The sequence below is a fragment of the Adiantum capillus-veneris genome, chromosome 1 (assembly GCF_014529385.1).
Source record: "Adiantum capillus-veneris isolate H3 chromosome 1, ASM1452938v2, whole genome shotgun sequence".
NCBI lineage: Eukaryota > Viridiplantae > Streptophyta > Polypodiopsida > Polypodiales > Pteridaceae > Adiantum > Adiantum capillus-veneris.
The window spans coordinates 14459988-14474732 of NC_140931.1; the positions used below are offsets into that span (position 1 = coordinate 14459988).

Genomic DNA, 14745 nt, shown 5'->3' on the forward strand with positions numbered 1-14745 from the left:
TTAGTGCGCAACAAGTCTTTGATGCGCTTACTGTATGGGACGTAGTCTTGTGGAACGCACTGATTGCAGGATATGCTCAGCAAAGATGCAATCACCTATGCATGGAGGCATGTCGCTCTACCCAAGATGTTGATATGGGCTTAAATATTTGCTTTGATATTGTTAGCAAAGGGTTCTTGCAAAATTTGTTGTGCTTGGAAATGCCTTGCTCCACACACATCCATTTTCTCTCGCAACACCCCCAAGCAAGCAGCAATTAAGGCTAGACAAGCAAAATTCAAGAGCAAGAGAACGAGTCTTTATTTTGTTAGCTCACTTAAAGACTGTGCTAAGGAGAAGGTTTTGTACCAAGGCAATAGCATTCATGTTGATATTTGAGATAGTGAGTTACTTGAAAAAAATGCATACTTGGGGAAAATGTTGGTCAGTAAGTATGTCAAGTGCGGTGCACCTATCAAGTCTTTGACAAGGTTACCGTGCAAGATTTCATCTTGTAGAATGCACTGATTTTGCAAGATAATCCTAGACAGGGCTAGGAAGCTGTGGGTTGTTTTCAGCTGGTGGGTAGCAAGGGCCTATCCCCAGACGCAATCACCTACGCGTGCATCTTAAAGGCATGCACATTGTGGCTCTACGCAAGATGCTGATATAGACACAAAAATTCACAATGATGTTGTTGGTCTAAGGCTGCTGAAAAGAGATGTACTAATCTGTTTTCAGCAGATGCGAAGTGAGGGCCTCTCTCCAGATGCAATCACCTACGTATGAATTAATGTGGCTCTACACCAGATGCTAATGCAAGGCAAGGGCCTCTGTTTATATGCAATCACCTACGCATGCATATTGAAGGCATGCGACTCTACGCAAGATGTTGATATGGGCTTAAAAATATACTCTGATATTATTACTGAGGGGTTGTTGCAAAAGATTGTTGTGCTTGGCAACGCCTTGGTCGATATGTATGCCAAATGTGGTGCATTTTGTAAAGTACACAAAGCTCTTGAGGACCTTCTCTCCAGAATGTTGTGCATTGATTGCTGGATATGCACAACAGAAGCAGGGCCAGAGAGCTCCAGGCTGATTCCAGCGACCAATGCAAAGCAAGGACTTCTCTCCAGGTGCAATCATATATGCGTGCATCTAGAAGGCACGTGGCTCTATGCAAGATACTGATATGGGCATGAAAATTCTTGCTCATATTGTTAGTCAAGGGTTGTTGAAAAAGGGTATCGTGCACAATGCCTTGGTTGACGTGTTTGCTAAATGTGGTGCCCTTAAGAGAGCACAAAAAGTGCTCAAGGAGCTTTTTGTCTAGAGTTTGGACAATGCACTGATTGAAGGATTCGCCACACAGGGTAGGGCCAAAAAACTCCAGTCTGTTTTCAGCATATGCGAAGCGAGGGCCTCTCTCCGGATGCAATCAGGTACGTATGCATCTTGAAAGCATGTGGCTCTACGCAAGATGCTGATGTGGGCACAAAAAATCACAATTGTATTGTTAGTTAAAGGCTATTGAAAAATGATGTCATACTTTGCACTGCCTTGGTCGATATGTATGCCAATCACTGATTGCAAGATATGCACCACAAGAGCAGGGCCAAAAAGCTCTAGGCTATGTTCAGTGGATGCAAAGTGAGTGCCTTTGTCCAGATGAAATCACCTACGCGTGCATCTTGAAGGCATGTGGCTCTATGCACGATGCTGATATGGACTTCAAAATTCACTCTGATATGGTTAGTCTCGGGTTGTTGCAAAAAACTATTGTGCTTCGCGATGCCTTTGTCGATATGTAGGCCAAATCTGTTGTACTTTAGGGAGCACAGAAAGTACTTGAGGACATTTATGTCTGGAATGTCGTCTCTTGGAGTGCATTGATTACGGGATATGTGCAACATGAGCAGGACCAAAAATCTCTAGGTTGTTTTTAGCGGATGCAAAGTGATGGCCTCTCTCCTGATGCACTCACATACGCGTGCATCTTGAAGGCATGTGGCTCTACACAAGTTGCTGATATGTGCATAAAAATTCACACTGATATTGTTATTCGGGAAATGTCGAAAAAGATGTCATTCTTGGGAATGCCTAGGTTGACATGTTTGCTAAATGTGGTGCACTTTAGAAATTCACTTCTGATATTGTTAGTCCGAGGGTTGTTGCAAAAAATGTCATGCTTGGCATGCCTTGCTCGATATGTATGCCAAATGTGGTGCACTTCAGAAAGCACAAAAAGTGCTTGAGGAGCTTCCTGTCCGGAACATCATCTCTTGGAGTGTATCAATTGTGGGATATGCACAAGAGGAGTAGGGCATAAATCTTTAGGTTGTGTTTAGTCGATGCAAATCGAGGGCCTCTCTCCTAATGCAATCACGTACGCGTGCATCTTGAAAGCATGTGGTGCAATTTAGAGAGCACCAAAACTTCTCGAAAAGCTTCCCATCAGGAGCTAGAATGCACCGATTGCAAGATTTGGCCCAAAGGGGTAGTTTTCGGTGGACACGAAACGATGGCCTCTCTCCTCATTGCAGGATTTTCTCCACAAGGGCAACCAGGGACCATCCGGAAGATTCAACCTACTGTAAGACCACGGACATCAAAAGTAATGTAGGTTTTGGTATTCATGATAGAAAAAGTGAATGTGAGAGTCAACATGTTGGCAAAAGTCGAGCAACACATAATGGTGGGAAGGTGATGCAACTACGCAAGAGAGGTCTGGCAGCCGATCCATCCAGCATTGTGCTTCATGCAGACGACGAATAGCAAAGGTACACTCATATTTTGTGTTTTGATTTCCTCTATGTGATGTCAAAGTTCTTAGATTACATCATGTATACAATAAAGCAATGAATTTATATCATTTTTGTTGAAAAGATTTCAGATGAAGGTGACAACAACTTGTTATGCCCAACAAAGGGACACACGGACAATAGAACAAGACATGGCAATGTGGAATGATACATGTCTTTATTAAACATCGGTAATGAGTTCTTCCTTGTACAATTATGATATTCTACAATAAAAAGTCCCTCCAACACCGAAGGAGAAGCATAAGTCCCCCTTCAACACTGGAGGGGATACAAGTGGCAGGGGAAGGGCACATTCCTTACGGTATCTTTATAAATGTGGAGAACTGTGCCAGCTCCACACCATACATATGTGTGGGTTTTTTTTTTTGGCACAAGCATTGCAAATGCACAAAATGCATCTTGCTCTGTTTTTATTATAATGTGGAAATTTTTACATCCATACTTTTTTAATGCAAAATCTCATTTGTGATGCGAGGTTGTAGAGCTTATGGCGAAATCTTTGAGGAAAGATCTTGTGGAGCCTTCATCAAAAGCTATGCCATGCGGTAAAATCCACACTACTATCAATTTTTTACTTCTCACCATATACATAGTGAAGCAATCAAGGCAAACTAGTTTTTGTTGCGAGTCCATATAAACTTTCACTTTTTTGCTGCTAGTTTAAACTTGTTTATTCTACACAAATGAATTTTTTTTTAAAGAACACTAACAACAATTGATTTAAATTCAATAGAAACACAACACGTTCAAGACTCGCGCTCTAATAAAATCATCGCAAGATGAGTCAAATATCCAATGAGGACCAGTTAAATCACAGCCTCTTGCATTACAGCACTACTTCAAAGACACAACCAAGAGATTTACCGGCAACCAGGATTTAAGAACAAAAATTATCAAAGCAAGAAACCAATCTATGTCGTCGTCACTGATCGAGCTCTCCTATCCTTCATACCCTTCCAAGCCTCTTTACAGTCACCCCAAAGCACTTCTTCAGGCTTCTCCACCTTTGGGTTATTTAAGCCCACAAACATCAACAAACTCAAGCTATCCAAAGAACGCTTATTTCGAAACTTATCCTTTATCTTGTTCATCTTGGAAAAACCTCTCGCGCAAGCAACCGATGATATAGGCAAAACCAATAAAGCACGCCACATTTTCATAGTCTGCGGAAAAGACTGCTCATAAAAATCATGATTGTTACATTCTTGCCAAGCACTATGCATACTTTTTCCCTTGAAACAATTCCTCATCCTTGTAACAAAGGATCTACGTTCTCCGATGCATTCTTTCTCACAAATGAGTGGCTTTGATCCTTTTCCAAAGTGGCTACACAAAACTTGCAACCATTCTTTAGAAATTGTGAATGAATACTCTTCTTATGTAAGCAAGGATGCTGCAAAACCACATAAACTTCTGAAAACCACATTGCTTTGCATCCTCTTCTATGGGCATAAATCTTCTCAATACATACCAACCGATTTGCATGCATGTCACAATCCTTTCCATCTCGGCATCATGCATTTCTGCTATGTGTTTAGAAAGTGGAACCATGCTTCTCTTTTCCTGTTCTTTCCACATAGCCTTTGCCTCGCGATGCTCATCGGAGTTCTCATGAACCCGCAAGGCAGCCTTCTGCAAAGATTTTGATCCTTCTGCATACGCAAAAGGTGTCTTTTTGTTTGCAGAAGTGCACCACTTACATTTGGACCTCTCTTTCCCCTTGCTATTGATTATGCAATAGGCCCATGGATGATCAATTTTCCATGATTCAAGAAACACTCTTTGATGTCTCTTTTTCTCGGACACCTCTCCTTGGCCAATTGCCGGGTCAGATGATTCCAGTGTGTCACCTTGCCTCTCTTTAGGCAATGCATGCAACCCCATGGACTCTTCAAGTGTCTTTTGCTTCTTTGTCTTCTTCAAAGGGCGAGAAGAAGCCATGACGAAAGCTACACCACTAGTTGTATAAAGAGAATGTCAATGAAAACATCTTACAAACTTTACAAAGCAAAAACTAAAACCCAGCCAAGCGGTTTAAATTAGCAACGAATGGGTGCAAAGTTGAATAACAAACACAAAGTAAGAGCAAATAAATACTTGGAATGCATAGCGTAGATATTGTGTATCGATATCAAGAAAGACCAGGTCTAGTATTGCTTTGAATCACGTTTTTGAAGGAGTGTTGTTCATTAAGCCTAAACCATACAATTTCATGTCAAGGTTGAGAGCCAAGACCCATTGAAAACATGCCAGTCACTACAACAGCTTGATAATAAACATTGAAGCTTCAACTCGAAACAGAGGCTTAAGAACCTTACCTTACTATCTCCCAGGTCGCGACTCGCAGGTGTGCAAAAACGCAAGTATATACTTTGTAGACAGCAGCTCGCAAGTGTGGAGAGCCTATACAGTAGGTCACTTTCCTGCAGGTGTGCAAAACAAAGGTCACGAGTGACAACTCACTTCGAGTCTCCGAGGACCGAGACTCCGGCTCATAACTTACAAATGCAGGCAGCAGGAGGCCGTAGGTTGACTCGTAGCCTGTACAGTGTAGGCACACTGACTCCTGAGCACTGAGCGGCGAGGACTCACCAGGTTGAGATTCACGGATTCCCAACTCTGATTCTCGACTCCCAAGGGCCAAGGACCAGGGTTCACTCAGTCAACGAGTCAGTAGGCTGCATAGTGCAACGCCCTGAAACTTTGGAAGGTTGGAGGCTGGTTCCCAATTCAAAGTTAGCGCGCTGCCTCTGCAGAAGTTCGCATGCGCTCGCTGATAACGACTCGTTATCCTGTTTCTGTGAGCCTATAAGTTATAACCAGAGAGCAAAAACTTAGAAAGCGACTTTCTGAAAACGTAAATCTGCTCACTGCTCAGTGCTATTTCGAAAGTTGTAACTTGTAACCACTCATACTAGGTTTTACATTGTCCAGCCGGGCAAATCTCTAGGCTTGAAGTCTTGGACGCTTGGAGCTTATTGGAAGTTGGCCGCTTCAGTGTTCACACTTGTAAAATTGGTAATAGGCATGAACAGCGATGAATCATCTATGTCAAATCTACCTAATTTCAAAATTTTGTTTTGGATGGGCAAATCGAGTGCCAGTCCATAGACAATTTTCCAAATTGCTCACATGTCGTGATGGGCATGCGCTTTTTAGCTTTATCGTGCCATTGACATCTTCCCCGTTCGCATGCCAGTCGTGTGACACTTTCAAAGGTAGTGTGACACTTTCAAAGCCTCTGGAATGGTGGATGGCCATCAAATCCTATCCTTGATTCGTCGTAGATTATATTTAGCCAATGACTTGCCTTGCAATTCAAAACTCGAAATTGAAGGGTGTGGCTTCTTTCGAACTAAGATCGTGTTAAGCTCTGCCATGCCCCATGCTAAGCTAGACCAATTAGGCAAGCGCGTGCTCTGCGTCAACCGAGTGCATCTTTCCTGTTATTAAAATAAATGCACAATTATGCCCTGCCATGCCCCATCGACATGGCTGCTGTCGTCCAGCTGCTCTTCGTTGACTATGCGAGCCCCTGCCCCGTCCTCCCTCGTTCACTCTGCACTAGTACCTAGCCCTGGCTACCTGTACCTTTGTCCCCTTTTCGCCTCGGCACCCTTCCCTTTTTTTTCACGTGAAAGGGGACATCTACTAAAGATTCTCACCCAGAGAGATTTTCCAAAATCGACACCACATACCTCAAACCCAAACAAAACAATCAAAACAAAACCAATAGCGTTGTCAATGAACTAAAGAAGCTCCAAAACGAACGAATATGGAAACACTTATTTGCACCCCTAAAACCTTTTGCAAAAAGACACTTAAATTATCAATTTACTGAAATCATATTTCCCACCTCAATCATTTTGGAGATTACAAGCCCCACCTTGGCTTGCACTACAAGAATACATGGATGGCTCCAGCAATCAAGCTAATTGAGGGCTAATTTTGTACCCAAAGACAAGCAAGCATACACATAATCGTTGTCTAAAAATCGCCGCATGCTAAGCCATTTTCTTGATTTCCCTTTCGACAACTGGACAACCAAAAAGGTGCCACTACAATCAGCACTATCACTATGTCTTCAACAAAGACATAATTCAAAAAATAACTACAGAGCCTTGGAAGATATGCTCAAAGAAACTATACATTCAAAAAACTCAAACATCAATCACTACATACAACAGACCACATTCGGATGCAGAACTCTCTACTACACTCTGTCACCCGGAAAAGGTTTTGCACTTCATCTAGCCATTCTTCACCACCAACAGAAACCTCCACCATGACTCCTATCAAGCCATTTTGCAATCACAAGCTTCATAAGCATTAGCTTCAACCTTTAACAAACCCACCCACCTACCCAACACTTTTTTTTTTTTTGTCAATCTGATTTGATTTATTTACAAATGGGAAACCTCAAGTGAGGAAAACCCATCATAAAGATAGATACAAAAGGAAATAACACAGAAGTGTTTCAACGGCTAGAAGCAAACATAGGATAGTTGGGGGATATGTCCCCAACATCAAATGCAAAATGTAAGGATTGCCTAAGTGATATCTTCAAAAAAGGAAAGAGATCCGCCTCTTGCTGATGGAACATGCGAAGATTGCGTTGGCGCCACAAAGACCACAAGGACCAGAATCTGACCTAAGTGAAGTAGGCTGCAAATTGTTGAAGGGAAGTTGAGAGGACGCCAAAAGCCCAAAACCGTTTGTGGAAAGTCGCTGAGGGAAATCGAAGGCGCATACATGATGGTATGCAGGCAAGGAAGGCCCTGGTGACGCGACAATCCCAAACGAGGTGCATAACAGTCTCTTCACAAGCTGAAGATCTGATACAACAAGAAGAGCTGATGTGATGCGCAGCAAGGAAAGTTCCAACTAAGAGAACTCCCAACAAGCAACGCCAAAGAAACAAACGTTCTTTCAGAGGCAAATGGCTCTTCCAAATCGCAGTAAGAGCCTTTCTCCACCATGAATCAGATTTATGAAACGACCATAGCGCATTACAATGATCAGCCAACCAAGAATCACATGGAAGAGAGGCATAAATGTTGTTGGCAGAACTAGCATCAAAAGATGTTTCCCATAAATTCCAATCCGTCATACGGTTTCCATCACCAATGGCGGAACGGACAGGAAAGCAACCAGCATTTGGTGAATTTTTTTCCAAATCTAGCGAGAATGCACACCCAAACAAAAGCATTCAGCAGCTCGAGAAAAGGAAGCATATTCCCACAAGTGTCAACCACATCATCCACCGTATATATTCCTCGACAAGAGAGAAAGTATGCTTGACGTGACGAACGGTCAACAAAGAGAAAATGAGAATACCCGCCTCTAGTGAATGCTCTCCAAGCATGTAGAATCCAAGCGTAAAGAATTCCCAATTGGTTGTTGTCTGACATGCCATGAAAGGTGAGTTGTCGCCGCTTTCCAAGCAATGAGTAAAGCAGAAGTAACCGAGCAACTAGGAATACGACCATCCATCTTGCCAAATACAATTTCCCATAGGCAGGTCTACCAATAACTGAAGGTGGATGTGATAACATGCTGACACACTGAGGCAATCATGATTGTCCATGGCTTGAAACTGTTAAGCAAGAGTAGGTAAAGACATGACCTTCCTCGCTATAGCATGGCGACGAAAATCCAAAATATTAAGCCCCCCAAAGCGCTTCAGAGTGCAAAGTTTCTCCATAGGTAACAAATGAAGGCCTTTCTTTCAAGAATCAGTGCACCAAAAATGGGACAATCTCAAACATAAGCGATGCAAGGCGAAGAGGAGGCCAATGTAACAATGGCATATAGAACTGAACATATGCCATCAGTATGCTCTGGACAATACGAAGCCGAACGACCAAGTGGACAGTTTCCAATAGTCCAATTTTAACTGTAGACGTTGCATAACCCAATCCACTTGCTAGGTATCGGTTACATTCCACCCAATAGGATACCTCAGGTGTCTGACAATCACATGTGAATCAATAATCTCTCGAGGCCACAAAAGATGATGACAGTCGCATGCGTGAAGAGGCAGTAATTTGGGTTTTCTAAAGTTGACCTTAAGGCCAGCCGCAAGCCCAAATGTATCCAAAGCCTGCATAATCTAAAGCATATCATCCTGGTTATTACCAAGCATGAATAATGAGTCATCAACCTAAACTTGGCCAATAAAGTCATTCCCAGAGGGTAATTGCAATCCGTGAAGACGGCCAACGGAAGTCAAGTGATCCAAATGCAACAACAAGGGGTGCCAAACCACCACCACCCCCCCCCCCCCCCCCCCCCACGCGCACCCACATTAAAAAAAAAAAAGGAGCCTCACAGCTTCTTACTTTTTTTTCACCTCAAGCTCTACAACACAAACACTGTGAGAAAAAACTTTTCCTATTACATGAGGCCATGGCTTTCAAAAATATATTCCTCCTTTGGGCAAGCTTCTTCATTTTATCATTTCTTCAGTATACTATTTACAAAGAAAAAGAAAGAGAGAGCATGTAACTCCTGTGCTATTAGAAAGGGCATGTACACACTTGTATTATTCAAAAACCAAGCTCTTACATACAGAACTATCCTCTGATTCCACGTTTGTGCTCCACAAAGCCATAAATGGTGGTCAGTAGAAAATGTCGATTCTAAGAAGGGCAAGAAGAATGGAGATGATATCATTGAAACAGGTTGGGTTATGAAGTTAGATTCTGCAATGTTTCTTGCCAGAAGACCTTGATGGCAGGACTGCAGGATGAATACTCTCTTCTGAACTTCTGTAGTATGTACACATTGTTTTGACCTCACTAGTAACAGAGTGTTTCGCCTTCATGAATCCAATCAACAAAACTTTGAGAAAAGACACCACGAGATGCAGCGCCAGTACGAATGCGAATGATCCCGCTCCCGACATCTATCTCCTGCAGTGTATGGCATGCCTCTACCTCCTCAAAACTTTGCTGCCATGCTTCCCTTTCATGCCTCCACACATTTCCATTGGCTAATAGTGTATTGGTCAAGTCCTTAGCATGGCAAGGTAAAACTTGTAAGTTCCAAGCTCAGAAGATGTATGTCTGCACTGATGTGTGTCTTGCTTGAATATGTGTGTGTGTGTGTGTGTGTGTGTGTGTGTGTGTGTTTGGGGGGAAGGGGCCGGAAAGGGGGGGCAGGGGGGGGGAGGGGGGGATTTTGTTTCGTGTTTGCAAGGGACTGAATGTACCTGAAAGTATTCACTGTCCTCATAGGTTTCAGCCTCTTCGTGAGTACTGGGTAAAAACCCACTGCTTTGCCAACTATCACCATCAGTGACACTCACCGAATGCCTATCAAAATTGCAACATGAAGCATAAGTCGTCAACCTTCAAACACAACCACCTCTTTAAGCTCTCACCTTTCCTGTGCATCCTCTTCGCACGAGTTACCAGACGAAGATAGCCAATCAATGTCAGCACAATCACCAAGACCTCGGGAATCTACAGCTTTGCTAAGGGAAACACAAACACCGTGCATACTGCATGAACTGCCCCCTTCTTGCCTGCACAACAGCCAATTGGATCAACAAACCCCTAATTGAACATCTTCATCAATGAGCAGACAAGAAAGAATCTTCCAAACATGAACTTAACCCCAGGCCAGCACAAAAAGTATCACCCTGAGTCATTTACTGCACCATATTCCCCCTCTTCGAAGCCTTTCCTCATTTCTGCCTCGCTTACAGTAATGCCTCGCCTTCCCAAAGCAATCAATAGAGGTGTTGGCTTACATAAAACTGATGGTTTCATGGAGAAGGAGTCCCGCAAAATACCAGAATTGCCATTTTGTTCAAACATGTCCCCTGCAGATATGGATCGCTTGACCATCCTGTAGCCAGACAAGAATTAGATTTTAAGAGTTTGAATGCGCCATGGATCAAACATGACGAAGGCTTCTGTTTAAATCAAGTGTGATTCTTCTTCAGACCTCCCTCCACAGCCTTACAAACAAAACAATAAGAATGTGCCAAAGACCACACATCAAGAAGGCTTTGTTGAAACCAGATCAGGGGCATTAAGATCATGTGATTCTTGTTCAGACCACCTTGAACAGCCTTACAGACCGAACTGTGAAACATTCATTGCAAAATGTAAGCTCCTTACCTACAATCACTCAAGGTGTCATCTCCAGCTCGTCTTACTTGCAAATGAATATCAGAGTCAAGCTGCCAGAGCTCAAGTTTCCCAACTTCTGGGCGGAAATGCCCTAAAAATCTGTGACAAATTGTTCTCAGCAAAGTTAGCATCACATCTGTAACAGCTTTAAGTACTGAGCAGCATCAGGCTGCTATTGAAAGCAGCTCTGCTATTGAATGCATGCTGCATTTAATGACCATGAAGGCTGAAGAGAGGGCTACAATTAGAAAACTGTTTCGTGTTACCAAGTGCATAAATGCCAGGTAAAACCAAGACACATATCAAGTTTGGTGAGTTACATGTTTATAGCGTCTTGCTTCTCCCCATCCAAGTAGGCGTTATTATAATGACGACGAATGGATCTGAAAAATTCTAAAGATTGAATGGTTGCATTCCATTTTCCCTGCCTCTGTGAGAAAACCTGCAATCAACACCATGGCCTTGGTCACATCAGATAGCAGTAAGGTGAATGTCAAATTTCAGTATAAAAACAGTAAGAAACAAACCCATCACAGCAACCACTACTTAAATGAACATCGTATACACCTTTAAAAGGTCAGACAGAGCTTAACTCACAAGGACACCGGGAGACTAATAATTTAATAACATTTGTGCAAAGCTGTGTTGCAGGGAAATGTGAGAAGAGTAAGAGGAAACGCCGTTTCCACATTTCCCTGCAATTCGAACGTTTCCCACCTCAAGAAATGCTCAGGAAACGGCCTCCAGTTTTAAGGCAAATTTTTTAAGCCATGTGGCTTTAATTTGGGTCAAATTAAGCAGCGAGCTGCTGGCGTGGCCTGGACGCCTTCGTGGCTGGACGACCTCTCAGTCTAAAGGATACATCATTTATCTTTTCTTGAATCTGGAAAGGGCCATAATACCTCATGCTAAGCTTTGGAAAAAGCCACTCCTTTCCCTTTCCTTTCCTTAGGCGTGCCTTCTCAAACCGTAAGAGCACCCAATCATCTTCCTTCAACTTCAAGTTGCATCTATGTCTATCTACTGCTTTCTTGTGCCGTGCTTGAGACTTCTCTAGAGCCTCGGGAACCTTGGCAAAAGCACTATCCCTCGTGTACTGATCTTCTTCAAAAGTCTTGTCCTTGGTGCTTAGAAATGGAGGGACCCTCTTAGCACCTTCAGTTACCTAAAATGGCGCCTTCCCCGTGTAACAGACTTGGACACTACAAGTCGAGAATCTACCACGACAGCACAAATAACCACTTCAAAACAGCTCACAGTTCACAATTGATTCGACACTGGCCCGGCGGAGTTCCGTGCCTAGAGATATTGGCCCCAAAGACTGGCGCCCCTTTCGGTATTTCTTTTTATATTCATCTGTGTTCAAAGTAAAAGAGTGCCGGCAAGCGCTCACACTCAGACTTCGCGTCCAGATCCTCTGAGTTATGAGGCCTTGCCTGCGCCTTGGTGGTTTCCCTCCAAGCAAAGATCCCCATCTCTGGCGTTTTCCAACAAGCACCATTGCCTAGCGTTTTCAGCATCTGCACCATCGCCAACAATCCTCAGCATTGGCGTTTTTGCATCAGATCCTCTCGCAGTATCCCACAGGAGCTAGCGTTTTTGGTTACCATCAGCCTAGCAATTTTGACAGAAGCTTTCCCTAGCGTTTTTGGATCCCAGCATATGCAGCAATGCAGCGATTTTCAGCATCAGAAGACCATCAAGATCAGCCATAAGAAGTAGCAGATTCGGCCCGGAAAAACCAACAGTTTTCAGCCTTTAGGAACCTCAATTTTCAGCCCTAAACCTGTAGATTTTCAACGACAAAGACCCACAGAAACAGCCCCCCAAATCAGCGTTTTTGGATTGTAGCAGATTTCAGCCCATAGCGTTTTTGGACAACAGATACAAGATTGCAGATTTCAACCCTTGGTCGGTGTCGTCATCGTCGACATAGCCTAGACTTGCATCAGTCTCATGCATACCATTTGTACCAGATTGTGCAATCATAAGTAGACCACTCTCGCCGACAAGAGTGGGGCCTTCGGAGGAGGGTTTTACAACGTCTCTGGTGTCGTATCTCTCTTCTCTCTCGATCTCTCAGTCTCATACACTTGCACGCAGTGTCCATTCACTTTGTTTGTGATCATAGCATTCTCTCATTAAGAATGGCAGGCTCTACCTTCCATAAGAACAAAAGGAACCTTGAGCACAATTCGGAGCACTCATCTTGAGCAAAGCGCAAACATTCATTCCGCTGCACCTTACATTGGTATCAGAGCTTTGGCAGTGTTCTATATCACTCAAGGAAAGAACCACAAGAACCACAAGAAATTTTTTTTGCTTGTTGAGGTCGCACAAACCCAAGTTCGTTTGGGCGTGTCGATTCCTAATCGTGTTTTTTGAAGAGTGACAGGAATCCCAAGAAAGAAGGGCTTGTCCAGCCTCCCCTTGTGTCTCTTTTCACTCATTGAGAGCGGACCGTGCACTTAGCGGCAAGCCAATCGACCTGAGGTGGGAAAAAGCAACCTTGGTGTGAGCGCAAGGCCGCCAAGGGGTGCGCCCGCAGAAAAAGGAGTAGAACTCGGGTGAAGAGAAGATCCTTCTCAAACACGGTTTGCAAGCGAAAGAAAACCTCAAGACACCCAAGAACCCAAGTTCCTCGTGAACTTAAGAACCCAAGACCACAAGAATCCCCAAGAACCCACAAGAACCCACGACTTCAGAATGGTCATCACTCGAAACGGAATGGATACTTCGCATACAGGTGATGAGCATGAGAGAGGCGAAGAAGAATTTCCCCACCAAGAGGTTTTTCCAACCCTCACCCTTCCCCATCTACGTCAAGGATTGCACTAACTCCTATGAAGGAGTTGCCGCAGTTGTTTATGGACAAGAAGCTAGACCGAAAAGCAGAAAAAGAGCGTGAACACGAAGAAAAGATGGCAGCCATAGAGCGTCAATACACAGAAAGAGTGGCAGCCATACTTCGCGAGAGCAAAGCAAGACAAGAACAGAGCGACCAACGCATGAAAGAGTTCTTGCGACTCTTTTCGATTGTGCAGGCACAGTTTGCACAGAATCAGGAAAAGGAGACTCTCTCAGTCTCTTCTTCTCCTAAGCAAGACACACATGATTTGCATGATGATTTGAATGATGATGATAAGCATGATAATTTGATTGATATTGATAAGCATAATGATTTGGATGACAATGACAGGCATGATGATTTGCATGATCAAGATGTGATTTCTCACAAGCATGATGATTTGCATGATCAAGATGTGATTTCTCACAAGCATGATGATTTGCATGAAGATGACGTGATTGTTCACAAGGATGATGAGTTAGTTGAGGCTTTTTCTAGCGAAGCTAACCTCGTTGCAGATTCGATCAATCATGAAGGATCGATCTTGGCTCTCGAGCCTAGGTCCAAAGAACCCCCTCAGGAAGGATCGATCTTGGCTCTCGAGCCTAAGTCCAAAGAACCCTCACAAGAAGTATTATGTGTTCGCATGATTGATACGCACACATTGTTCAAGTGTTCGTGATCGTTTCCTGTATTTCCGTCAGCATCTTTATGTGATCCCTTTTCGTAAGCATGACATATTGTGCGTTGAGCACGTTTCACTTGTGAATGAGCAGGAATGTATGCGAATTGTTCATGAAAAGCTGAAAAGTATGCATTCAATGAAGTCACGTTCCCTGTCTCTTCCTTGGCATGACACATTTGTAGAAAGAGCACATGAAAGTATGAGCATCAAGCGTAGGCATTCCCATTGTGAATTGCCACAGTTGATTGATTTAGATCATAAGAGAAA

The 14745-nt window shown here is 43.4% G+C and overlaps 2 protein-coding genes across 2 annotated transcripts in view; both read right to left on the bottom strand.

Annotated features, from left to right (window-relative positions):
- Positions 1 to 3715: 3715 nt before the first annotated feature.
- LOC147464350 (uncharacterized) lies at positions 3716 to 4703 on the bottom strand. The gene is made up of 2 exons (XM_086516999.1): positions 4176 to 4703; positions 3716 to 3979 (listed from the first exon to the last, which is right to left on the bottom strand). The coding sequence occupies exons 1-2, from the start codon at positions 4686 to 4688 to the stop codon at positions 3716 to 3718; spliced, it is 777 nt and encodes a 258-aa protein (XP_086373125.1). The 5' UTR covers positions 4689 to 4703.
- Positions 4704 to 9320: 4617 nt separating this feature from the next.
- LOC147464351 (phosphatidylinositol-3-phosphatase SAC1-like) overlaps positions 9321 to 14745 on the bottom strand; it is a 38715-nt gene continuing 33290 nt past the window's right edge. Inside the window, exons 11-16 of the mRNA XM_086514360.1 lie at positions 11266 to 11387; positions 10934 to 11044; positions 10449 to 10658; positions 10189 to 10332; positions 10018 to 10120; positions 9321 to 9820 (exon numbers count right to left, since the gene is read on the bottom strand). Of these exons, the coding sequence (XP_086370486.1) occupies positions 9605 to 9820; positions 10018 to 10120; positions 10189 to 10332; positions 10449 to 10658; positions 10934 to 11044; positions 11266 to 11387 (906 nt within the window). The 3' untranslated portion in view covers positions 9321 to 9604. The remainder of the gene's footprint in view (positions 9821 to 10017; positions 10121 to 10188; positions 10333 to 10448; positions 10659 to 10933; positions 11045 to 11265; positions 11388 to 14745) is intronic.

Coding starts and splice junctions, on each gene's coding strand:
- LOC147464350 (XM_086516999.1), bottom strand. CDS start 4,688: ATGGGGTTGCATGCATTGCCTAAAGAGAGGCAAGGTGACACACTGGAA. Junction 3,980..4,175: donor TCCTTGCTTACATAAGAAGA/GTATTCATTCAC, acceptor TTTTATGAGCAG/TCTTTTCCGCAGACTATGAA.